General features: G+C 41.5%; 1 protein-coding gene across 4 annotated transcripts in view; it reads left to right on the top strand.

The window, feature by feature from the left end:
- The window catches only part of ELFN2 (extracellular leucine rich repeat and fibronectin type III domain containing 2), a 91,247-nt gene extending 64,866 nt beyond the window's left edge, over positions 1–26,381 (top strand). For all 4 annotated transcript variants that reach the window (XM_075286810.1, XM_075286812.1, XM_075286814.1 and 1 more), the window contains one exon: positions 22,618–26,381. In XM_075286810.1, coding sequence (XP_075142911.1) covers positions 22,987–25,416 — 2,430 coding nt within the window. In that variant the 5' untranslated portion in view covers positions 22,618–22,986 and the 3' untranslated portion in view covers positions 25,417–26,381. The remainder of the gene's footprint in view (positions 1–22,617) is intronic.
- The last annotated feature ends 399 nt before the right edge of the window (positions 26,382–26,780 follow it).

Raw genomic sequence — 26,780 nt, 5'->3', positions numbered from 1 at the left:
TGGGGTGTTTAGAGGCTCCCTCCACCATGAATTTGCCCAAACTCTGCTGGTTAGAGGCTCAATCCACCCTGATTTTCAAAACAAATGTTGGTGCCAACCTCAACTTACTACAAGGGCCAAATTCACTGCTGGTGACAAGCTCTCCTCACTGCAAGTGCCAAATACACATGTTTCAAGGTGTTTTCCTACTGTCAGAGAGGTGGTATTGAGTGTGTAAAGTGTGTAGTTGTTAGGCTGTGATGTTGGGGTAATAGAGGGTCTTTGGTGTGTTAGATGCCCCCAGACATGCTTCCCCTGCTGTCCCAGTGTCATTCCAGAGGTGTTGGCATCATTTCCTGGGGTGTCATAGTGGACTTGGTGACCCTCCAGACACGGATTTGGGTTTCCCCCTTAACGAGTATCTGTTCCCCATAGACTATAATGGGGTTCGAAACCCGTTCGAACACACGAACATTGAGCGGCTGTTCGAATCGAATTTCGAACCTCGAACATTTTAGTGTTCGCTCATCTCTAGTAATTAACCCTCATTGCGTGCAAATATGTTGGTGCGGGGGAGGGGGAGGCATGTTGCAATTACCAATCCTACAATACTGTTTTAATTATTTCAGATATTAATCAATGCTGGGGTCACTGCCCAGTTTTTGGCATTTTGGACATTTTGTGTCCATTTTTCTTCGCCGTATTAATGGTTCTTAATTCTTTCCAGTGTCATTTATACCTCGGCGGCAGATTAGAAGCTAAATATAGTTAGTCAAATTTTGACTTTCTCATTATCTTCTACATAATAGTGTATGATGATATGATCCTGACTTGCTCATTCATGCTTATAATTAGTGATGTGTGTAATTGGGGTAAACAGACAAATAGGAGATAAGTGTCCATGTGGGAAAGTAAAATGAGGGTTCTAATCTCGGTAATTGCATGCCTTGGGTTTTATCACTTGTTTAACAAGCTTGGAAAAAAACCTCTAAGAAGCTAAGAAGTTATGGTATTTGCCTTATTAGTGATCAATTTTTAATCTTCTTGCATAGAAATTCAGGATAGGATGTGCTAAAGCGGTATTATTGTTATCTATACCTGCAGGATAGGGGGTAACCGCTGGGACTCCAATCATGAGAATAGGGGTCCCTTGTACCCACAAATAAGCAGAGTGGAAGCTCACACATGTGCAACAGGTCTATTCAGTTTTGTGGGGGCGCTATACTTGGCTATCTTGAGCAGTCTCTTAGTGAATGAATAGAGCAATGTGCGTATGCTTGGCCTGCCACTTCACTGAGATGTGAGATATGCATATGCTCAAGCTGTTACTCCATTCAGATGGGGGAATATGAACCCACCATGATTGTGAGGTAATCCCTATATGGATTGTGGGTCATTTGAAATAACCCCTATATCTGAAACCAGCATATCCACCGAGCTCCTCATAAAGATAGGTTAGTGTCACAAGAACCCAGCATATCCACCGAGCTCCTCAGATAGATAGGTTAGTGTCACCAGAACCCAGCATATCCACCTAGCTCCTCAGATAGATACGTTAGTTTCACCAGAACCCAGCATATCACCCCTGCCCTGCAGATAGATAGGTTAGTGTCACCAGAACCCAGCATATCCACCTAGCTCCTCAGATAGATACGTTAGTGTCACCAGAACCCAGCATATCACCCCTGCCCTGCAGATAGATAGGTTAGTGTCACCAGAACCAACATATCACCCCTGCCCTGCAGATAGATAGGTTAGTGTCACCAGAACCCAGCATATCACCCCAGCCCGGCAGATAGATAGGTTAGTGTTACCAGAACCAGCATATCAACCATATAACCCCACAAAGAGATAGGTTAGGGTCACCTGAATTAAACAGTATTTTCCCCATGTGAATTGCTGCCTCTATTGCAGAGATTTCTCCTTTTTTTTATCGATATACAAATGAACTATTTAGAGCATTGGAGGTGTTGTCATTCCTCCAAAGAGGTAAGCGATAACAGTTTCATTGCTCTAAAGAGCTGGTTTGCCTATTGATAAAAAAGGCAATATCTTTGAAATGGAGACACCAATTCACAGAAAGAAAGAGCTGATTCCAGTCACACTTAACCTATCTATCTGAAGGATTGGGTTGATATGCTCGGTTCTGGTGACAGACTCACTTTAAAAAACTTTTTTAGGTTGTGAATTGCAATGACCTGGATGGTAGGCAAACATGAAAAGAAACAGATATCCTGTACAGTGTTTGTGATCTGCTGACCGCCCAAGATTTTAGAGAAATGATGTCTTTAAAAGTGTTCAAAATTTTCCATATTATACTGCCATATAATCTTGATCATTTTACAAATAATACTGCCATAAAGTGCCTTCATCATTTCCCATAGTTTCCAACGCAATCCAGGGCAAACATAATATTGCCATATATTGTCCTAATTTTACTCATACTATGACCCCTTACTGAAATGAATGTGATCTGTTTTGAGCGCTCACATTCTGACACGTGTATACGTGCCAGAATGTGAGCGCATTAACATCGTGTGAACTGTTCCTAATCCTGTGTCATTGGTTGTGGATTGAAATTAAAATACAATTACACAGGAGCTTACGCCGACACATTGAAGCAAAACCCCACTATGAGAATGAACATGAAAATGGCAGCATGTACAGTAACTGCTGTAAATTAAGGATCCCTTTTTATTAGCGGAGACCCCCAATAATAAAATGATCATAGTCACTATATGACTTATATTCAGTAGTTTTGACAGTTTTCCCCTCTTCATGCTTTACCTGTAGTTTTCATTCCTAGATCCCATACACTGCACACAGTGAGTACAGGAGAATCTACTCTACAACTGCAGTTCTCTAAAAAACAGCCCCAGGACCATGCGAGCCATATATAGAGTAGTATTGACCTGGGATGATGTCGGTAAAGCACTTTCATTGTGGTAGATAGCTCTTAAAGGGGTGTTCACACTATCATTGGTGTCCGCTCAGCAATGTCCGTGACTATTGTCTGTACAAGATTTTAGCAATGGACACTCGCTGGTCCGTATGCAATTTCCAATCCATTCAGTGGGATTTTATCTTGTGTCCTTTAGTGTCCGTTTACAACCATGTCTGTTTTTTTAAGCGGACAAAAAAATCCTACATGCAGGACTTTTCTGTCCGTTTGAAAAAACGGATAGTAAGTGTTCGGGGTTTTTTTGTTTGGTTTTTTTAACATTGAGGTCTATGGGCAACGGTCATGTAACTGATTTGTGTCCGTTATGATAGGTGTCCGTTTTTTTTTGTTTTTTTTTTAAACGGACACCTTCTGAGCGGACACCAATGGTAGTATGAACCCTACCTTAGTCTACGCCTGAACTCCCTGCTCACTTCAAAATCCACCCTGCTCATAGTCTTCTATAGAGACGTGTAAGCTGAGCCATGTGACGTGTAGTCCATCTTAAAATGATATAACAGGAATCTTCAGAATGAAAGTCATTTTAGCAGAGGGAGGGGAACAGAAAAATGCAAAGATTTTATAATTGTCTGTACCATTAATTTATGCAAAGTTTGTTGAAACAGCAGTGTCTGCTTAGGCTTTATAGCTCTCTGTAGTGCACTCTTCATGTATGAATTAATTTCCTTCTTTAGTTATCACATGACAAATGGCAGACACATGTTATTGTTTGTATAATGAAGTTGTACAATTCCCCAATATACTTTCTGTAGCAATTCCTCAAAGTTTTCTAGATCTTTGCTTGTTGTTAGTCATACTGTTACTTCTAGTAGATAAAAATCAGTCCATCTGTGATATACAGTCCATGGTCATGTGATATACAGTCCATGGTCATGAGATATACAGTCCATGGTCATGAGATATACAGTCCATGGTCATGTGATATACAGTCCATGGTCATGTGATATACAGTCCATGGTCATGTGATATACAGTTCATGGTCATGTGATATACAGTCAGTGGTCATGTGATATACAGTCCATGGTCATGTGATATACAGTCCATGGTCATGTGATATACAGTTCATGGTCATGTGATATACAGTCAGTGGTCATGTGATATACAGTCCATGGTCATGTGATATACAGACCATGGTCATGTGATGGGCACACAGGTGCACAGCTCGTTACCTGGCAGACGTCTGATTACTGTGCTGTGACTGTAACGAACTGTGCACCTGTGTGTCCATCACATGACATGGACTGTATATCACATGACCATGGACTATATATCACATGACCATGGACTATATCACATGACCATGGACTATATCACATGACCATAAATTGTCCATTGTACCATTAGAAATTGATATGGGAAGTATATTGGAAAATTGTTTCATTTTCCATTATACAAACAATAACATTTGGACAATCCCTTTAAGTTATAAGCAAAATGTTGTGTTAATCCTTAGGGATGGGACAAATAAACAGAATGACATATGTGTGATATGAAATCCTTTCTAACATTGGGAATCTCAGGTATTATTTGCCTTTGTTTTACGTTTTATCTGCACATATTGCTTCGGTAAGTCACATACTGTTATAAAGCATTGTGTGATAACTTAGAAAAGATGACGTCACTGCAAAGTAGAAAAGAACTGGGCTCTTAGTGCTGTAGAGTGTGACCTAATCTGTGTTCACTTTTTAGTAATATGCTTTGTAAAAAATGTGACAAAGCTGTAAGAAATTGGAATCGGAAGTGATGTTTCGAAGGAGTTTTACATTCTTGGTTGCTGAAGTAACCAACATGGTATCCAATGGATACCTGCTGCATAGGTAACATAATGGAGATTATAGAAACACTTCCACATCACTGCTATAGTCCATGGTGCACAAGGTATATCCAGGGGAGGATTCTCTTACTTTACATCCTGGGGAAGATTTAGGAAAACTGTTTTAATTGTCCAAAGCAACCAATCACAGAAAATCTATTATGGCTCAATCTATGCAGTATGGTAGATAGATAGATACATAGATCAATAAATAATAGATTCTGGAGATAGATACTGTGGATAGGTAGATAAATAAATAAATAGGTAGATAATAGATTCTGTAGATGGATAGATGATTGATTGATAGATAGATAGATAGATAGATAGATAGATAGATAGATAGATAATAGATTCTGTAGATGGATAAATAGATAGATATAGATTCTGTAGATGGACAGATAGACAGAGAGATAGATAGATAGATAGATAGATAGATAGATAGATAGATAGATAGATAATAGATTCTTTAGATAGATAGATAGATAGATAGATAGATAGATAGATAATAGATTCTTTAGATAGATAGATAGATAGATAGATAGATAGATAGATAGATAATAGATTCTTTAGATAGATAGATAGATAGATAGATAGATAGATAGATAATAGATTCTTTAGATAGATAGATAGATAGATAGATAATAGATTCTTTAGATAGATAGATAGATAGATAGATAGATAGATAGATAATAGATTCAAGATAGATAGATAGATAGATAGATAGATAGATAGATAGATAGAAAAATAGATTAGAGAAAATTATTTGGAAACACCAATCTATGTAATATTATAGATCGACATAGAGATAGACAGATGAAAATATAGGAGATAGTTACTGGAGATGGATAAATTAGATAGACAGACCGATTTAGACAAAGTATTTGGCACTACCAGCCAGTGTAGCATTTTATTGTGTACACTATAACTAATGGGATAAGGAATTATCAGGGGATGGGATTCTACAAGGAGCTGTTTTGCTGAAGTTCTGAAAATGACAGTGCAAGTTAGTGGAAACATTTAATAGCGAATATAATGGGACTAAGCCTTTTTGTGAGTTCAAAGAAAATAAAATAATGGTTTATCTAAGAACGGATTTATTAAAGTGGAAAAGAAATGTTATAGTGAGGAATTATGGACACGATTGTAGAATGAGCCACTGTGGTGTATGAAGGACAGGGTAATTGAAAAGTTATCATGACTAGAGATGAGCGAACAGTGTTCTATCGAACACATGTTCGATCGGATATCAGGGTGTTCGCCATGTTCGAATCGAATCGAACACCACGTGGTAAAGTGCGCCAAAATTCGATTCCCCTCCCACCTTCCCTGGCGCCTTTTTTGCACCAATAACAGCGCAGGGGAGGTGGGACAGGAACTACGACACTGGGGGCATTGAAAAAAATTGGAAAAAGTCATTGGCTGCCGAAATCAGGTGACCTCCATTTTAGACGAATAGTGGATTTCAAATCCGGGTCATATGAGAATGTGAACTTTGTGACTATGAGACAGGGATAGCTGTACAGGCAGGGATAGCTAGGGATAACCTTTATTTAGGGGGGAATGTTATTAAAAATAACTTTTTGGGGCTCTATCGGGTGTGTAATTGTGATTTTTGTGAGATAAACTTTTTCCCATAGGGATGCATTGGCCAGCGCTGATTGGCCGAATTCCGTACTCTGGCCAATCAGTGCTGGCCAATGCATTCTATTAGCTTGATGAAGCAGAGTGTGCACAAGGGTTCAAGCGCACCCTCGGCTCTGATGTAGGAGAGCCGAGGGTGCACTTGAACCCTTGTGCACCCTCAGCTCTGCTACATCAGAGCCGAGGGTGCGCTTGAACCCTTGTGCACACTCTGCTTCATCAAGCTAATAGAATGCATTGGCCAGCGCTGATTGGCCAATGTATTCTATTAGCCTGATGAAGTAGAGCTGAATGTGTGTGCTAAGCACACACATTCAGCTCTACTTCATCGGGCTAATAGAATGCATTGGCCAGCGCTGATTGGCCAGAGTACGGAACTCGACCAATCAGCGCTGGCTCTGCTGGAGGAGGCGGAGTCTAAGATCGCTCCACACCAGTCTCCATTCAGGTCCGACCTTAGACTCCGCCTCCTCCGGCAGAGCCAGCGCTGATTGGCCGAAGGCTGGCCAATGCATTCCTATGCGAATGCAGAGACTTAGCAGTGCTGAGTCAGTTTTGCTCAACTACACATCTGATGCACACTCGGCACTGCTACATCAGATGTAGCAATCTGATGTAGCAGAGCCGAGGGTGCACTAGAACCCCTGTGCAAACTCAGTTCACGCTAATAGAATGCATTGGCCAGCGCTGATTGGCCAATGCATTCTATTAGCCCGATGAAGTAGAGCTGAATGTGTGTGCTAAGCACACACATTCAGCACTGCTTCATCACGCCAATACAATGCATTAGCCAGTGCTGATTGGCCAGAGTACGGAATTCGGCCAATCAGCGCTGGCTCTGCTGGAGGAGGCGGAGTCTAAGATCGCTCCACACCAGTCTCCATTCAGGTCCGACCTTAGACTCCGCCTCCTCCAGCAGAGCCAGCGCTGATTGGCCGAATTCCGTACTCTGGCCAATCAGCACTGGCTAATGCATTGTATTGGCTTGATGAAGCAGTGCTGAATGTGTGTGCTTAGCACACACATTCAGCTCTACTTCATCGGGCTAATAGAATGCATTGGCCAGCGCTGATTGGCCGAATTCCGTACTCTGGCCAATCAGCACTGGCTAATGCATTGTATTGGCTTGATGAAGCAGTGCTGAATGTGTGTGCTTAGCACACACATTCAGCTCTACTTCATCGGGCTAATAGAATGCATTGGCCAATCAGCGCTGGCCAATGCATTCTATTAGCGTGAACTGAGTTTGCACAGGGGTTCTAGTGCACCCTCGGCTCTGCTACATCAGATTGCTACATCTGATGTAGCAGTGCCGAGTGTGCATCAGATGTGTAGTTGAGCAAAACTGACTCAGCACTGCTAAGTCTGCATTCGCATAGGAATGCATTGGCCAGCCTTCGGCCAATCAGCGCTGGCTCTGCCGGAGGAGGCGGAGTCTAAGGTCGGACCTGAATGGAGACTGGTGTGGAGCTATCTTAGACTCCGCCTCCTCCAGCAGAGCCAGCGCTGATTGGTCGAGTTCCGTACTCTGGCCAATCAGCACTGGCCAATGCATTTCTATGGGGAAAAGTTAGCTTGCGAAAATCGCAAACTGACAGGGATTTCCATGAAATAAAGTGACTTTTATGCCCCCAGACATGCTTCCCCTGCTGTCCCAGTGTCATTCCAGGGTGTTGGTATCATTTCCTGGGGTGTCATAGTGGACTTGGTGACCCTCCAGACACGAATTTGGGTTTCCCCCTTAACGAGTTTATGTTCCCCATAGACTATAATGGGGTTCGAAACCCATTCGAACACTCGAACAGTGAGCGGCTGTTCGAATCGAATTTCGAACCTCGAACATTTTAGTGTTCGCTCATCTCTAATCATGACCACTTAAGGAAGATTTGATAGGGGCTCCTTATGGGAAAAGATATAGGAAGATTTATTAGGATCCATTATTTTAGTATCAGATAAGGCATGATTCCATTCAGGAAGAAGAGCAGAGGGTATGAGAATGGCTATTACATCAGTACAGGGAAATTGTATGCGTATATCTTTCTTTGATGATCTGTAACTGTAGTGGTAGACGCTATGATTCACAATAATAAACCAAATACGTCTTTTTTTTAAATGTAAAATATAACGTACATTTTACAGGTCACTAAAATTCTGCACTGCTCTCGTCGCACAATAGCACGTCTATGCATTGGGGGAATTTATCATGGCCAACATAACGAAATTATGGCATCAAAAAGTAGCAACATAGGTTTTTGAAACTTTTTTATTATATTTGTGGATTTTGCAAACTGTCACATTTTTAAAACATTGAGTCCACTTTTGTAAAGTGGTGGGGAGAGGTAGCATGGGTAACCTGATGGGCTGACATAAACACATTTGCTGAATCCGGTGTCTCAAGGGGTGGTATCAGGGGTGTAACTAGCAAAGACTAGGCCAAAAGCAAACTTTTGACTTGTGACTCCCCCGCCCATGGCATAGCACCTCTTTACCCCTTTTCCTGGCCTCCACACACAGTATAATTCCCCATTTACACACACTATAATATCCCAAAGTGAACTCTCCACACAGTTTAATGTCCCAAAACAGCCCCTGCACACAGTATAATATCCCATAGTGACCCCTACACACAGTGTACTGTGACATAGTGGCCCCTGCACACAGTATAATATCCCATAGTGGCCCCTACACACAGTATACTGTGGCATAGTGGACCCTCCACACAGTATAATGTCATATAGTGGCCTCTGCGCACAGTATAATGTCACATAGCGGCCCCTCCACATAGTATTATGTCTCACCGTGGCCCCTACGATGTTTGTTGCAAATATTGCAAAAATTTTGGGTTAGGCAGAATCTAAAATTTTTGGGGTACATAACCCATGAACTATTATTACACTTTGGGGCATAATGATTGGAAGTACTCACCTCTCCTGAACTCCAGTGATACTTGCTGTTTTTGGCTATCTTCAATAATATCACAGATATGGGTTACGCCGGTGTCATTATGCGTTGCAACGCCAGCCTGAAACATGTGACATCTGTGACGTCCCTACAGAGGCTAAAGACAGCATGTGAGAGTCTCTCATAGGCCCCAAATCCTTAGGCTCTGGTACACGCCACTGCACTTGAGCCTCAATGGTGCCTCTATTGGACTACCTAAATGTATGATGTTACTTAGGATAGAGTACAATGTAATGTGACTGGTGTCAGATTCCCTTCAGCTACTGCAGTATGTACTCAAAGTAGTGTTTCTCCGTAATATGAACAGAGCCTTAAACAGCATATCCTTACCAACCAGTCAGTGTGAAATGAGTCTTCAGCCCACAGCTGGATTGGCACCATGCTGACAGCGGAAAGGTAAAAAGCAGGCCATGTCATTCCCCTTGTAAGCCTGTATTAATTATAAGATTTTTCTAAAAATACATTTCTGCAGAGAACCTCTTTAATTAGGGGAGCCATGAATAATGAATATTAGTTCACTAACTTTACAGTAACAAGTTCACACCGAGTCCGGAGAGATTACTTTATTACTCCTTCAAAAAGTCTACACATAATTTTTTTTTCAGAGTGAAGTCTGCACAGATGGCAGGTCTGGTGATCTTGAGTCATGTAAGAACTTTAGCATGAAGTGAGGTTGTTCTACCATGAATGATCTTCCTTAAAATGTATCTGTGACTAGGACACATGGGGCAGCTAGTAGGTGTCATCTAGGGACCTACAATCTAGAATGCACTGTATATAAATACTGAAGGTTGTGCCGCACCTCCCATGAGGCGACCTGAAGCGAGCGCTTCAGGCGGCGCTATGCCAGGGCCTCAGGGAGAGCGGCATTTTTGCTAATCTAAGCCAGTCCAGGACAAGCTGTCCTGGACTGGCTTAGCACGGAGCGGTGGTTTGGGGAGGCCACTGGAGCAGCGCTGCTCCAGCAGCCTCCCCTCATGCTCAGGCAGAGAGCAGGCAGTCTCCGGGCCTGCTCTCTGCTGGCGAACGGCGCTAAGCTCCGCCCCTCTGCTAAGCCCCGCCCCTCCGCTAAGCCACGCCCCCGCCCCCTCCCGGCGGCGGGGGGGGGGGGCGGCTTTCTGCACTTCGCCTCGGGCGGCGAAAGGGGCAGGTTCACCCTGAATCACTAGTGGCCAAAAGACCCTACAATTACAGAAGATTCTTAGAAGTCGGCACCTACAGAGGTTTTCTTCTTTACCTTGCCTCTTACATTACTAGATGTTTGGTATGGGTCGACCAGCTTTTGAAAAAAAATATGATTTTGTGATACTCTGTCACATATATCCTGGGTATATCACAATTTTTTATTGAATTTATTTCATGGAAAAATTGTGTTAAGGTAAAAGTGGACATTGAGATCTGTAATGTTTTATTCACATGCCTATTGAGGGACCCGTGAAAAGGGCCCCATATATATTTGCCTAGATCGATCACATAGACTGTCTGACTAAGGTCACGCAGTACAAAAGGCCCTACATATGAGCACTATTAGTGCTTTCAAATTCCCTATTGACAACCCCTTTAATAACTCCACCTAATGTCTAACACACTTTAATGCCCCCTACAGGATACTGCCCAGTATATAATGGCACAATCATTGGTCCTTCATGCAGTGGCCTGCATACTGTATGGGAAACCAGTGACAGGGCTGCTGTATAGGGGCGAACTTCCGTATGATGGATCAGTGAAGAGTCCTTCAGTGGGTGCACATGATGTCCCAACAGTGCTCCAAGTGTAGGAAGGAGTGGGACTGGGCAGTAGAAAAGAAAGTACTGACACTTACCTCATATGCCAAGCCGTTTTTAAGCCATAATCTAATGTGGTGTGTGGCCTACAAGTTGAAGCCTGTGGCTTTCTGCTTTACCAGTAGCAGAAACAGGTCTGGGCGCTACTTTGCGCTACTTCTCCACCCCTGCGCTATTCACATACCAAACCTGCTCTTGACCACAGCAACCTCCTCTGCTTTCCTTTCACCTTTTATAGGGCCCTGTGTGTGAAACATCACGTTCCTACGTGTATTAACACTTTTCTCTTTAGCATTTCTGCTTTCTTCCCCAGGCCTTTCAAGAGACATACTTTTTTTCTTTTTTTAAAATTTTTTCTTTTATCAGCATAGCTATGTGAGGGCTTGATTTTTTTGCAGGGTAAATTGTACTTCCTAATGGTGCCATTCATTATTTTATGAAAATAAAAAAATCTGTATAAAAATGTATAAGGGGGTGAAACTGAAATACAATTGAAGCTCACTATTTTCTTGTGGTTTTTATTTTTACAGCACCCATGTTGCATTTTATCTTTATTCAGTGAGTCATTACAGTCATGGTCACACTACATTTTTATTTTTTTGCTATGTTTTAATACAAAATAATACAATATTTTTATGTACCGGGATGTCTGACATTTTCCATTACATTTTTTGGGAAGTTGAAGGGACAAAAAATGGCATTTTGGGAATTTTAATTTTTATCCGAATTATGGCCTTCATTGTATGAGATAAAAAATAATATATTTTAATAATACAGGCAATTTTGCGCATAGGTATACCTAGTGTGTTTATATTTATTTATTTCCATATGGGATCTAGGGTTGACTTTACATCTTTTTTTTTTAGCCCTCCTCAGGGGGCTTGAACCGCTGATCTTTAGACCACAGACTTCAATAGTACTGTAGTAAAGTCTATGGTGAAATAATCCTCTACTTTACCCATCTCCTATAACCATCTACAGTACTCAGCAGGTCATGTGTTTCAATCACAACTGACGCTGGGTTCACACCAGCGTTCGGCACTCCGTTCTCAGTTTTCCGTCTTCTGTCATACCGAGTCCGGCCGTGAGCGCCGGTGAGCGTTTTATGCTCTCCGCGGCAAATCTTTTTTTTTTAAACCGGACACAGAGTACTGCATATCCGAATCTGTGTCCGGTTTTAAAAAAAAATGGTTTCGCCACGGAGAGCATAAAACGCTCACGGCCGGACACTTTTCAAATTCATTCAAATGAATGAGTTTGAAAAGATGCCAGCAGGTTTCCGTCTCCTGCCCTGTTTTATGCAGGAAACAGAAACCTGCAGAATGGAGACCGGGCGCAGATGTGAAAGAGCCCTAAGCCACACATCTGTAAGGCTGGGTAAACGTCTGCACCAGGGGTCTTTCCAGTAAAGATATTCATGGGTTAAAAAGTCCTGTAACCCCGACTTTTGTGTCCAACAATTTCAGTTAAAAAGTGATATCTGATAGACCTCTTATTATCGATGTGTCCACTCCAATGGACCAGAAGGACTGACACTCGCGTAGCTGCTATCTTTCTAGAAGCATATCTCCTTGTACTTCTTCCCTTTGCATGTATGTACCAATTTTTATTTTTTTGAATGTAGATTGTGAGCCCCACATAGAACTCACAATGGACATTTTTTTTGGAATGGAAATCCAATGGGATGGAAATCCATGCAAACCCAGGAAGAACATACAAACTCCTTGCAGATGGTTTTTTGCCCTTGGCAGGATTTGAACACCAGGACCCCAGCACTGCAAGGCTAACCACTGAGCCACCGTGTGACCCCTTATATACCACTTTCTCTGCACCTTAGCTACTCCAACCTACAGTACAGTATCCATTTCCAAACCCCATACCCACCATAGCACCACCTCCACATAATGTGATCAATGTTGCTGGTGACTTTTAACAGTGAGCCTGTTCCTTGTTTCAGTGATCACTGAAATTCCCATTTCAAGCCACATTTGCTGCATGTAAGTTAATGTAGGCTTAAATGCTTACATGCCCATTGTCTCACATGCCGCAAAACCAACTCTGTAATGGAAAACTTAAAACCCTGAAACGGAGAATTTGAGCAGATTTTCTTAAATCTGTTGGCAATGTTATGTGGCATTTTAGCACTTGTTTGGCTCATTACCTACATACTAAAAATTGAAGTTTGATCCCTGTATATAACACTATTAATAGCATCAATTGTACAAAGGATTTCACACTTCTCAATAAAGTATATGCACTAGTGTTTTATATACACAAGTGGTACAGAGCAAACGGTCTTCACATCATAGTCGAGTGCAGTCCACACCTTATAATACTACTAATAGTATCAGTCAACTGGGTCTTTAGAGTTGTTAACAGATGCATTATATGGACGTAAGATAAGGCCTCCACCACCTTGTAGACATGGACCTTGGACCAATTCGGTACACATTCACTGCTAGGCAGAGCATGCAAGTGTATAGGGGAGTCTGGTAAAATAGCTGTCAGCCAAACACAACTATCTCATGTGTATCACCAGCTTAAAAAAATCACTGACTTAAAGGGATTTTCCATTTCAGATGCTTATCCCCTATGCATATTATAGGGGATAAGTGTCAGATCGCTGGCAACCCCCAACAATCAAGAGAATGAATATCTGAGCCCCCTGTGAATGAGGCACCATCGTGCTAGCCTATGGCTTATGTGTAGTTCTATGGGCTTTCAGATATCCCAGAAACGGGAAAAGGGAAACAAATGCTGGTAGCAAAACAACACTGGCACTTCATTCACAGGGAGAATACAGGGGGACTTTTAGCTCCCTGTTCTCCTGATCTCTGAGGGTCCCAACATTAGGATTGCCAGGGACCTGACACTTGTCTTCTACGCAGAGGATGGTAGATAAATGTCTCCAATGTCAAAACCACTTTAACTTCAGTAGAGATCCTAGTGCGACCATCTGTTCTATATGTGGTTGCCATACTGGGTCAACTGGAGCTCATGTTCCAAATGTGCGATGGGATCAACTCCTAATGTTTTGCTCTTGTACTGTATCTCCACCAATATTAATCCAGCTCTTATTATATGAACTACTGTAAGAATTATCCTAGTTGAATAGTAAAGCATTGAAATCTTGATTTTTATATTGTATATAAATCCTATAATGTCATATGGCTGACTATGATGTAACGTGTTGGTCTCTGGTACAGAAGAGGCCTCAATACCAACAACCAAAATGAGACCTCCTGGTATTAGTTTGTATTACTGCTCTGAGTTCATGGGAGTAGGGCATGGAGAACATGGCACTTCTTTGCACCACTATCTTATATAGGCAGGGCCAGCAATGGGGGAAGGGGTGGACTGCCCAGTACCCTATCCCCAAAGGGGCCCCCAGGATCCAGAGCATCACGCTTTGGGACATTATATGGGCGACTATTATAATGTGGTCTCTCTTATTTATAAGAGTGAAACTTTATAAGGAGGGTATTGTTAAAGGAGCTATTTATATGGGGGACTATTATTTATAAGAGGGAAATAATTTATAAGTTATATTCATAACTAATGAGGGGGTACAAAGTTGGTTATTTGAATTGTTTGTGGGCATAAGAGGGGGTGGTTGTTACTGTTTTGGAAGCAGAAAGGGGAAGTTATTAAAGGGGCTTCCACTGGAAATATGATGGCATTGTTGGTATATCAGCATTTGTGGCCCCGCTTTTAATTTTTCTCATGTCCACAGTTTGTCTAAAATCGGTCCTGTATGTAGGACAAAAACTCAGTGTCACTCTTTTGTGAACTATTATCCTCTCTCTTGCTTGCTAACATGGTGCTTGAGAGGATAAGGAGCCATATACCAGGAGATAGTGTCACCTTAAGCTAGGACTTCTTAACATCAGAGATGTTTTTTTGGTATGTTTCATAGTGTATGTTTCATAGAGGCAGAGCATGCTATGGAGCCCTTGGATAGGTTATGGTTGGTTCCATATCCTATCCATATCTTAAGAACCAACATAAGACTCTCCTACCAAGAGAAACTGAATTGGAGGCAAATAAAGAGCTGAAGAAATGGCCCAAGATCATGGGAATAGGGTATTGGGGAAAAACACCAGACTCTCCTCTTCTGGGTGATAAAACATGGCACCATAAATGGAGGCCTAGTTTGATCTTTGCTATGGTGCCTGTGCTCTTTTGTTTATGTCGCTCTCTTTGAGATAAGCTTTGAGGAAGAATGTTAAACTGATATATGGGTCAGTAAGACGATTTGGCTGCTGCAGGAGGAATCTAGGTGAAGAACCCTATTGAGATGTTATACTATAGCAAAGAAATCATTTTCAAGCTGCCAGGTATTGGAGATTATTTAGGCAGCCTTAAAAGTGAGTGGTTTCTAAAATGGAGCAAAGTCAATGATCTTAATATATACTTATTTCATCTATATTGATATACTGATCCAAACCTGCCTTTCGCAAGTAATGGGTTAAGGGAAAGCTCTCACCTGTCAGTACAAATCTCAAACCCATTAGTTTCAGGACATCTTTTCAGGGATGTTGGGGGTTAAAACATAAATTTCTAACAGAGCCCACTTAGCACAGTAATATCATGCTCTGCTGCTTCTCAGCTGGGACTTACGCACAGCCGCCTCTCGCTTTCTATCTCATGTCAGATGTGATCTGTAAGAGAAAGGGTGGTGTGATACTCTGCAGTCCAATAATGGTGCTGTCCTGAGAAGATCATTGAATGGGATATTAATGGTGTGAAGCTCTGCAGCTCCAACAAATACCATAATACTATTAGTCCGATGCTCTACAGGTTTTTTGCAAGTGGGCTGCCATTGGCATGGTGATATGCAGTCTACAGGTTCTCGCCTTTCATTATCGGCAGCCTGAAAACCTCTGTAAATCACATTGCAGAATTCCAGGAACTCTGTCCAATAGCCCGAGGCTCAAACAATTAACTGGAAATAATAAAGTAGTGTGCAAAGGATAGGACTGCCAACAAATATACCATGACACTCACACACAGCCACACATATACTGTAAGGGTTTCTTATGTTTCTACTAAAAGGTAGCAGATTTCTAAAACAGGTAAAATTATACAAGTGTTATTTCTATAAACCAGTAAAGGGAACTCATTTGGTGAAGGCATTCGCTATGTTAATGAATATCTATGTGGGATTCTTCCCTTTCCAAGACATCAGAGCCTTTGACATTGTAACGCAAAGGGTCTGAGATTAGGGAAACGTAACACCAGCTTGTACATTAGAACAATAAAGCTGTACAAAAAAGGAGTCATGTTAGAATTTGGTCTCAACATAATCCGTCAGGAGGGAATCAGTAAAGTCCTACACATGTGAGATAGTTGGCCAGTTCCACCAAAGAAGACGGGCCAACTTTTCTCTTAGGTCTTTCAATAGTGCACATATGGTTAACAAGATCTCTTTGTAGTAATTTTCTCTTCTTCTTAGATGAAAGACCCATTTCTGAATCTGGCACCACCAACACTTCAGATCTCAGAAGTAAGCAATGATTTACCAACCACAGGAAAGAATTAAAAGAATTTTACTAGACATTTCGATATTGGAAATCTTTGAAGATAATCAATATACAGTGAAGGAAATAACTATTTGACCCCTTGCTGATGTTGTAAGTTTGCCCACTGACAAAGACACGAACAGTCTATAATTTTAAGGGCAGGTTAATTTTAACAGTGAGAGATAGAATATCAAAAATAAAATCCAGAAAATCACATGGTATAAATGTTATAAATGTATTTGCACTTTGCATAGCGAAATAAGGATTTGATCCCTCTGGCGTAATACTTTGTGGGAAAACCCTTGTTGAAGCGCAGCGCACTGCAGTCAGACGTTTTTGTAGTTGATGATGAGGTTTAGTGTTGAGAGAATAGTATTTGTCGAATATCTCGCCGGCATAGGAATGTGTGTAAGCAGCCAAACACCAAGGGGTTAAACACTTCGGAGATTTGATGCATTTAATGCCTTGGTGTTCAGCCGATTACATGCCTTCCTATGCCGGCGAGGTATTCAACGAATACTATTCGCTCAACACTAATGAGGTTTGCGCACATGTCAGGAAGAATTTTGGTCCATTCCTCATTGCAGATCATCTCTAAATCATTAAAATTGTGAGGCTGTCGCTTGGCAACTCGGAGCTTCAGCTCCCTCCATAAGCTTTCTATGGGATTAAGGTCTGGAGACTGGCTTGGCCACTACATGGTCTTCATAGGCTTCTTTTTGATCCACTTCTTTGTTGCCTTGGCTGTATGTTTTGGGTCATTGTCCTGCTGGAAGACCCAGCTATGACCCATTTTTAATGTCCTGGCAGAGAGAAGGAGGTTTTCACTCAGGATTTTACGGTACACGGCTCCATCCATTCTCCCATTGATGCGGTGAAGTAGTCCTGTGCCCTTAGCTGATAAACACCCGCAAAAAATAATGTTTCCACCTCATGCTTGACAGTGGGGACGGTGTTCTTTGTGTCATAGGCAGCATTTCTCTTTCTCCAAACACGGTGAGTTGAGTTAATGCCATCTGACGACAGCAATTACTCTCAGAATCATACAGATTGGTCAGATGACACAAAAATTGAGCTCTTTGGCATTAACTCAACTCCCCATCTTGGAGAACTAAATTCGGATTGTCTGTGGCTGTAGGCTGCTCCAATCCTTATGTCTCTTTGTATAGTCCCGGACAGACTGGATGATGTTGAGATCAGGGCTTTGTTGGGGCCACCTCATCACTTCTAGGACTTCTCCTCCAAAGGGAGGTCATACCAAATATTGATGTAGCTTAGATTTTTCTATGGCAACATGTTTTCCACACCTCTCTAAAACTTTTGCACAGTACTGTATACCTTGAGTGTTCATATGAATATGTACTTCTTGACTATATCAGCAGTGCTGTCTTACTGGGTCGTGATGTTCAGTGCCATCATTTGCAGGCAGAAATCTATGTTAAATGGAAATGTGGTCCCATCTGATCCTAAAGAGTGTACTGGATGTGAGAACAGCTCTGCCTGGGATTTTCCTTATAATATGCACTTCGGTAATTACGTTCACTGACAGATGCTTGTCCTTTTAAATGAAGCCAGAACCACAGACTAAATCAGGATCTCATAAGCCTCTCCCGTCTCTGCACTAACCCGGACTCGGCTCCTCAGCAATTATTACATGCTAAAATCAATAACTTTTAGTTTAATTAGTGTGTGGCGTGCGAATCACACAGGATATTATTTACTGAACACAAATGGACTCAAGCCATAAAAGACTAGTTATTTCTTACCAGAATCCTGGAAATATAGACATAGTAGATTAAAGAGCATTGACCGGGATGTCAGGGGGCTGCTATACGGTGCTGCAGTTCACATCCTGGTGTAAATAGTGGTCAACCCCATTTTGATAGATATTCTGGATAACATTATGGACCTGATTTACTATGGTTATGACTAGACACTGGCGTAAACATTGCACGTTTGGCACAATCTTTACAGCAATGTGGTGTATTTCTTGTGTACATGTACTGCAGATGCCAATTTATTAAGACTGCACTAAACTAGTTCTCTGGTGTAGGTAATGTGAAATTTATCAGGGTGCGAGACTCTTCCCCCTTTTCACGTGCCCTACACGTGCTAGCATAGCAGAAATAGGGAACAAGTTTGAATATTTGGGGCAGAAACTGGTGTGCAAGGCAAATTAAATCAGACCCAAAGTTTTTGAGTCATTTTTGTTTTTTGGGGTTTTTTGTATTTTTTCTATAGGAAAACACCTGAAGGGTGTTACACGCGTAATACTGTACATTGAAAGCAAAGGGAAAAAAGCCTCCCATTGATTTCAATGGGGAGCGCACATATGCCGGCTCCCATTCAGGTCAATGGGAGCTGCTTTTTACGCACTCATTTTGAACGTGTTTTTACGATCAGAATGAGCGCAGTATTGCATCGTGTGAAGGCTCCCGAAAAGCACACAAGATCTACACCATACTGCATTTAAAAAGTACCACGAAGATTGAAGTAAGCGACCAGCCGAGACAATGATACACATGCAGTAAGAGACATAGAGGGGAGCCTCGGTTTTGAGGAAATCTGTAGCTAGAACTTCAGGGATATTATGGCTTACACTGGATAAAGGATAACTAACTATGGCTGGCACCTGGGACTATGTTGTGCCCGCTACTATGCAGGCATCACATGTTGGCTTACAGGACATGAGGGCCGCACCTGAAGGTGTCCATATACATTAAACTGAAGTTGATGAAAATAGATGAGATGAAACATAACAAGTTTTCATGGGGTAAGTTTTAACAACAAATGACAAAATATCCATCCCATAGTTGGATGAAAAGTCTTTGCTTACCATCCACGAATGGTCTTTCCTTTAAGGATCGTTCCCTGAGAAAATACCTTTGCCCTATGTCACTGCACTTGTATGGCCAACTAGAATATTTGTAGAGGCCATTATGGACTAAAATGTGTATGGCTGCATCTGCCAAATGATGATCTACCAGATGATTGTTGTCTGTTCAGCCAACCATTTAGCTCTGTCTCATGTTTGGTCACCATTGGACTACAGAACCTTGTTTTGTTGGGTCAGGCTGATGTTCCCCTTAAAAAAGAGGTTCCACAGAAGTTGGGGTGTCTATTATACAGAATTAGCTCTAACTTGACTGTGTGCAGAATGAAGCTTTCTACAGTGTGATATCCTGTCTCAGAAGCAACAAAGGTCTATTGAAAACCCATTGAAAGAGTTGAGTTAACAGTGTTGTTAACTGGTTATGAGTCATGTTAACCTTTGCTACATCAGCACATGATCATGGATGCCAAAAATAGCTAAGGAGTTCCTTGACCTGTTTCAGTTACCATTTCGTGCAAACATGTAAATTTCGTTCATTTGGTTATCTATCTGGTTCTCATGTATTTTTTTGTTAGTCAATCCCATTCGTCTTTCTACAGCCTTAGCATAGAAAGTACATGACGTCTATAGCGGCAAGTATAGAACAATATCCAGTAGTTTCAGTCTTAACACAGACTTATCAAGCTAGATAACGTCCGTATCCAGGCTTCAATGATTAAAATCAGTGGTGATTTGACTACATCCTGTCTGCTGCTTACCGGATACCTGGACTGGGATGGTGGGATGGTGTGCACCAGCTTTATGCTACTACTTTGATCAGGCCTGCCGTCCTTTCCATATAATACAGTATATCTACTATTCAAGTGTAGCTGACCTAATAAGAGTACTCTGTGCTAGGTGCAGAAGACTCCCCAAATACAGCTTGCTATGCTAGAAATCGAGAGCCCCCTAGTCCTATAACTTCACCGATTACATAACTAGTATTCTGAGTCCAGATCTATAGCATTTTCTATCATTTTCTAGATTTCTAGCATTTTCTAGATCTATAGCAAATCTCCATTGCCTATGGTCGGGGGCGACAAATGATTTTGAGCAAAGTTGGATTTCTACACATCTATGTGTCCCTTTTAGAGTCATCGTTATGTGCTAACATGGCCACAGGTTTACACTAGCGTTCCACTTAAAAATAGGTTACCCGTGGAAACCCACTGACCCCATAGATTATGATGGGGTCTGCCAGGTTTCCAGCCAAAAAGTTCAGAGAGAAATGTCCATTCCATTTTTCAAGCAGAATGGAGGACGAAATCCCAGAATGGAGACTGGGTGCTAGTGTGAACCTATCCTTAAAGAAGCAAGATGAAGTATATAGTATATACTATGGAGAGTTATTTGAGCTGACAATGTATGCTGTACATACTGTAGAGATATAATCTGAGTAATCTGGAGGCTGCATTGAGCTGACAGCTGACGTGGGCTGATCTTGCCACTTGGCGTAGGTTGTGACTGACCAGATCTCCATAGACAGTATTATGTAGAGATCACATCCTGATAAGCTGCAAATAGAAGAACATAATAATATGATGGAAAATCTCTTTGGCTAAAATGAGTACAAATCACCTCAACTAGTAACCGTAAGGGAAAAACCAGGGGATACATTTGCCAAAAATAAATACAGTATATAAAGGGTGGGGGATTCCTTTTCACTCCTACTTATAAATACTGGATTTTATGAATTTTATTAATACAATATATGATAAAACTAAAATTTCTGATCCCTATACATAAGGTTCTGAACTGAACATGCATTATTTGTAGCTTTATCTTAAAATTGTGTAATTTTTTATATTTTTTTTTTTTGTACCTGCCCTAGTCTAGACGTCCCAGTTTTATAAAGTATTGTCCCTATCGTGCCAGTATTTTAGATTGTGTTATCCGAATGCTAAACTGCTATTTGCTTTCCTGTTAACCTGCAGCCATAGGGGTATTTTATTTGGCCTCGATCCTTTGCTGCCGTGAAATTACAACACTATATAAATGACCATACACTCTCCAATTTTGTCCTATAACATACAAAGAATCCATACTTCATTGCATTAAACCAGAACTGCACTATTCCACCATAGACATAACCCTCCTATGTCAATATATTCCAAACCATGAGAACACGCTGTCCCTGGTTCGCAGTATGATAGTACCATCATGTCAATAGGGGAGATGAGTTGCCGGTGAGAGCTTTGTATCATGTGAAGAGGATCGGAAGCTTTCCACCACGCTAACCCTGCCCCCACCTCCCTTTGCTTCCAAACAGCTTTCTCATATTGATACTGCTGTACAAGCGAACATCTGTGAAGGTTTTTTTTTGCCTCTTATTTAAGGCAGATCCAAGCAATGCCTACCCAAGCAGCCATCTATGCAGCCACTAAATTGCTGTTGTTTGTTTTAAGTATATGGCAATTAGGGAATGATAGTTTCTCTTACCCAGCAAATAATAGCCTCATACATCAATACAACAGGCGATGTAGCTTCTGCATGTAGCAATGACCTATATTTATTTTCTCTATGACTATGTCAGATGGAAAAACAACGTATCTTAAATTCATTTGGGAATATTTTCCACTATAAATTGTGGGAGAAGAGAGAATATCTGACAAACGCCATCTTTTTTTGTAATGTTTATTTATGCCCAGATAGTGGGCCTTTGATGGTGGGAGTTGAGTTGATTTTGTGCTGGTTCTTGTCTACATTCATTTCCATCAACCTCTTCAATCCTCATTCTTTCACTCTTCCTCTCTTTATCTTTCAACCCACTGGCTTTGATTGCTGTTATATCTCCATCTAATCTCCTCCGACTCCCCCTTCCTTGTATCGTGAGGATCATTTACATATTTATCACCTACTTCCACTTGCCTAAGTCCCTCATTTTTTCTCACTCTTGCATGGTATCTTTTCTTTTATTCATTATCTAGAATCTGTTTTGTCACTTTTAGTTCCATGGATGACACTATGTCTTTCTTTCCTCTCTATATCCATCTCTTCTCTGCCTCTAAGCATCTGCCTTTCTTTCCCTCTCTCCCTCCCGTTTCTTCCTATGCTGACGTAGTCTTGTCTCTCGTTTTTTTCAGATTCTGGTGGCAGCTGGAGACGGACAGACACAGAGACGGATTCATCTCTTACAATCTACATCCCAGGGCACAGAGGCGGCTGGCACATACATACACATTCTCTGTCTTCTGTCTCCAATCATTCTTTCTGTCCATTCTCAGTTACCAAGGCTTGATAGAAGATGTGAAGACACAAATGAGTAACTGTTGCTAGCGAGGAGCAACCTATTTGATCAGATTGTTTTATTTCAGAGAGGTTTGCTCTCATATCCTGTACTGTAGAAAATGATGCACAGAATTTTCAGGACTGTGGAGCAAAGACTTCTCTCGTTTTAGGCACAAATCTCCAGATTTGGACATCATCCCTTGCCTCGGCCCTTCATTCTTGATATGGCCATCATGTCATGCTGGTGGGTTTTTGTGACAATAACTTTTTGTTTCTCGTATTTCCCACCAGGAGCACATAGTGATTGCTGGTTGATTGAAGGGGACAAGGGTTATGTCTGGTTGGCCATATGTAGTCAGAACCAACCACCTTATGAAACTATTCCTCAGCATATCAACAGTACAGTCCATGATCTCAGGCTTAATGAAAACAAGTTAAAGATAATTGGTTATGCTTCCCTATCACGCTTTGGAAATCTAACAGATTTGAACCTAACCAAGAATGAGATCTCCTACATTGAAGATGGAGCCTTCCTTGGTCAATCCAATCTACAGATTCTTCAGCTCGGTTATAACAAGCTAACCAATTTGTCTGAGGGAATGCTTAGGGGTATGCCCCGGTTACAATTTCTCTTTGTTCAGCATAACCTGATTGAAGTGGTGACCCCAGGAGCTTTCTCTGAGTGCTTGAGCCTTATAAGTATTGACCTATCCTCTAATCGACTCCAAAGGTTGGATGCGTCTACCTTTGTCGGTCTTCCAGCACTGATGGCATGTGAACTGGCTGGAAATCCCTTTCATTGTGGTTGTGAGCTATATGGCTTTCTTGATTGGCTTGTCATGTTTAACAATTTTACTCGAAATTATGATCGCTTACAATGTGAAAGTCCTCGAGAGTTTGCTGGTTACCCACTCTTAAGCCCCAGACCTCACCACAGCCGAAATGCTATAACAGTTCTTCAAGCTCGATGCAAAAATGGAGGAATATTTTCTGTACCACGTGAAAGGCCAACTCCTTTCATACCAGATTCCTTACATGAGCCGGATGAAAACTCTGGCTATAGCCCTGGGGACGTTCTGTATCCTGAGCCAACTCCTCCCTCTACCACTGACTCTTCTGTTATGCCCACCATTGAAATTCATCATGTAACTGGAAGTTCAGCGACTCTGATTGTCACTATCCCGTATCCTTATAAAAAGATGTATATTTTGGTACAGTATAATAACAGTTTTGTATATGAAGTAACAACTTTGAAGCACAAGAAGGAATATATAACCTTAGATAAGTTGAAGGCTCATGTCAATTACACGTTCTGTGTGGCTTCCATTCGCAACTCAAAACGTTACAACCATACCTGCCTCTTTGTATTTACTCGTTCCAAGGATAAGGAAGAATTTTCTCCTAACACTTCCACCACTACACACTATATTATGACAATATTGGGCTGCCTCTTTGGCATGGTTATCATACTGGGCGTTGTGTATTATTGCTTAAGGAAAAAGAGAATGCAAGAAGAGAAGAAAAAATCGCTCAATGTTAAAAAGACTATACTTGAAATGCGGTATGGTTCAGATGTTGACCCATGTCTAGGAGCTCATTCATCACAAAAGATGTCAGAGCATCCCATCCCTATATCTCGCATTTCCTCACTGCCGACTTCAGTTTCTGGCCTTGGAAGTGGAGACAAAGGCATTTCCAAACCTATGAATTCTCAAATGGGAACACCTAAAGGTCCAAAGGGAACAAACTACATGGAAGTAAGAAGTGGTGATGGATTAGAGAGAAGTCAAAGAGGGATTTCAGGAGGGGATGAAGATGAAGAAGACTTTCGGGAACTAGACAATGGCGAAGGCTCCGCATCTGAGATATCAACAATTGCCAAGGAGGTAGATAAAGTGAACCAAATTATCAATAACTGTATTGATGCCCTTAAACTAGATACGGCTTCTTTTTTAGGCGGGGGGGACCCGGAGCTGGGCTACGATTGCCAGTCAATCCCCGCCAGTTCTTCGGGTCATCTGGAACGGTTGAGCTTCCTCTCTCCTCCATACAAAGAGGGTGTTCATCCACTTCAGCGGCAGCTGAGTGCAGACGCTGCCACAGTTGCGAAGAAGCGTTGCAGCATTTCGTCTAGTGGTTCCATTAAAAGTGCCAGAGTATTTAGCTTGGATGTACCTGATCAGCCTCTAAAGTGTGACTCCAAGTATATTGAGAAGAGCAGCCCTATGAATAGCCCTTTGGATCGCCTTCCACTAGTATCTTCGTCTGGAGTCCACCACTTAGACGTCAAGCCTTCCTATCACTGTAGTGAACACCGTCACTCCTTCCCTGCTCTGTATTATGAGGAAAGCGCGGATACATTAAGCCAGAGAGTCAGCTTTCTCAAGCCACTTTCCCGCTCTAAGAGAGACTCTAGCTACTCCCAACTGTCACCGAGACACCATTTCTCTGGATACTCCTCCAGTCCAGAGTACTCCACTGAAAACACCCACAAGATTTGGGAGCGCTTCCGTCCTTATAAAAAACACACCCGGGAAGAAGTCTACATAGCAGCAGGACATGCCTTGCGCAAAAAGGTCCAATTTGCTAAAGGGGAGGACTTGCACGATATCTTGGATTACTGGAAGGGAGTGTCTGCTCAACAGAAACTGTAAATGACACCATTCAAGGTGCTTAGAGCCGGCTAAGGCTGTGGACTTGTCTCTGCTGAGAATTGTGGTGCTGAAGCACTACAGTTTGCAATTAAAGTTTACATTGGAGGTGGGGATGTACCCTCATGGAGGGGAGACAAAGAGTTTTGAGAGTTCTGCACAGGGAATTTTCTGGCACAGACCTCCTCCCTTTTCAACACTTCCCCCCCACGTCTCCACAACACTGTATTGGTGACTTTCTTTCCATTTGCATATTTTTGTATTTTTGTTGCTCAATATTTTCTTTAATTTTTTTTTCTTTTTTACCATTTTGTTACAAAAATGATATGTATTGCTATAATGTTGCAAGCTGATGTCATGTACTATCCCACTCAGAAAATGCCAGTCCTCTAATAATTTTAGATAATATTCTTCTTCTCCGGTTTCTTCAGTACTTTTGATAGCAATGAGTTATGACATAAAGCTGGCATTAAAGCAGTAATCTAAGGTTATGGTGAATTTTCTTTCCAGACCCCCGGAGAATAGTCTGTCCTGCTTACACTAATGAAATAGTGACCTTAAATGAAACTTGTCATCGTAAACTAAAAATAGCTCCTCCAATGTATCTTTCGATGCTCCGTAACGTGCAGGTATGTTGACCATGATTACTGGAGAAGTTTGAGTCAGCATAATACATTCCATTATACGTGATTCTAATACGGCCTGAAAAACTCCCCTGCTTTCTAAAACTTCATATCGAGCATGAATTAATTGTTGGTCTTTGTGTATAAATAGTTTGGTTTGGAATTGGCAATTTTCTAGTGACGCTGTTTTATTGTGTCTGTGTGAGGACATATGACATTACCCATTCTTTTATACCCGATTTCTCAATCTGCTTAGCTAGCCAAAGGCAAGGTGCTAAATGTCCTTGACTCGTCTTACCCTTTTATAGACAGGTTGTAACATTCTAATGTGCACAAAAATAAATCCAAATAGGGGGCCACACGGTGGCTCAGTGGTTAGCACTGCAGCCTTGCAGCGCTTGAGTCCTGGTGTTCAAATCCCGCCAAGGGCAAAAAAACATCTGCAAGGAGTTTGTATGTTCTCCCCGGGTTTGCATGGATTTCCATACCATATTCCAAAGACATACTGATAGGGAAAAATGTGCATTGTGAGCTCTATGTGGGGCTCACAATCTACATTTTAAAAAAAAAAAAATCCAAATAATTTTCAACCTGAGGTTGCGAGATAACAAAAAATTAACAAGAACTCATTCCACTCTAGCGTTTCATGATTATTTATATGTATGCACCTATTCACTTAATTTACATATTTTAAAGAGAACCTTTTACCAGTTTCAATAAAGCCAACTGTTTACATTCTTCAAT

Source organism: Leptodactylus fuscus, chromosome 9 (assembly GCF_031893055.1).
Source record: "Leptodactylus fuscus isolate aLepFus1 chromosome 9, aLepFus1.hap2, whole genome shotgun sequence".
NCBI lineage: Eukaryota > Metazoa > Chordata > Amphibia > Anura > Leptodactylidae > Leptodactylus > Leptodactylus fuscus.
The sequence above is the reverse complement of the archived record's forward strand: the minus strand, read 5'-3'. Positions and strand labels throughout refer to the sequence as shown.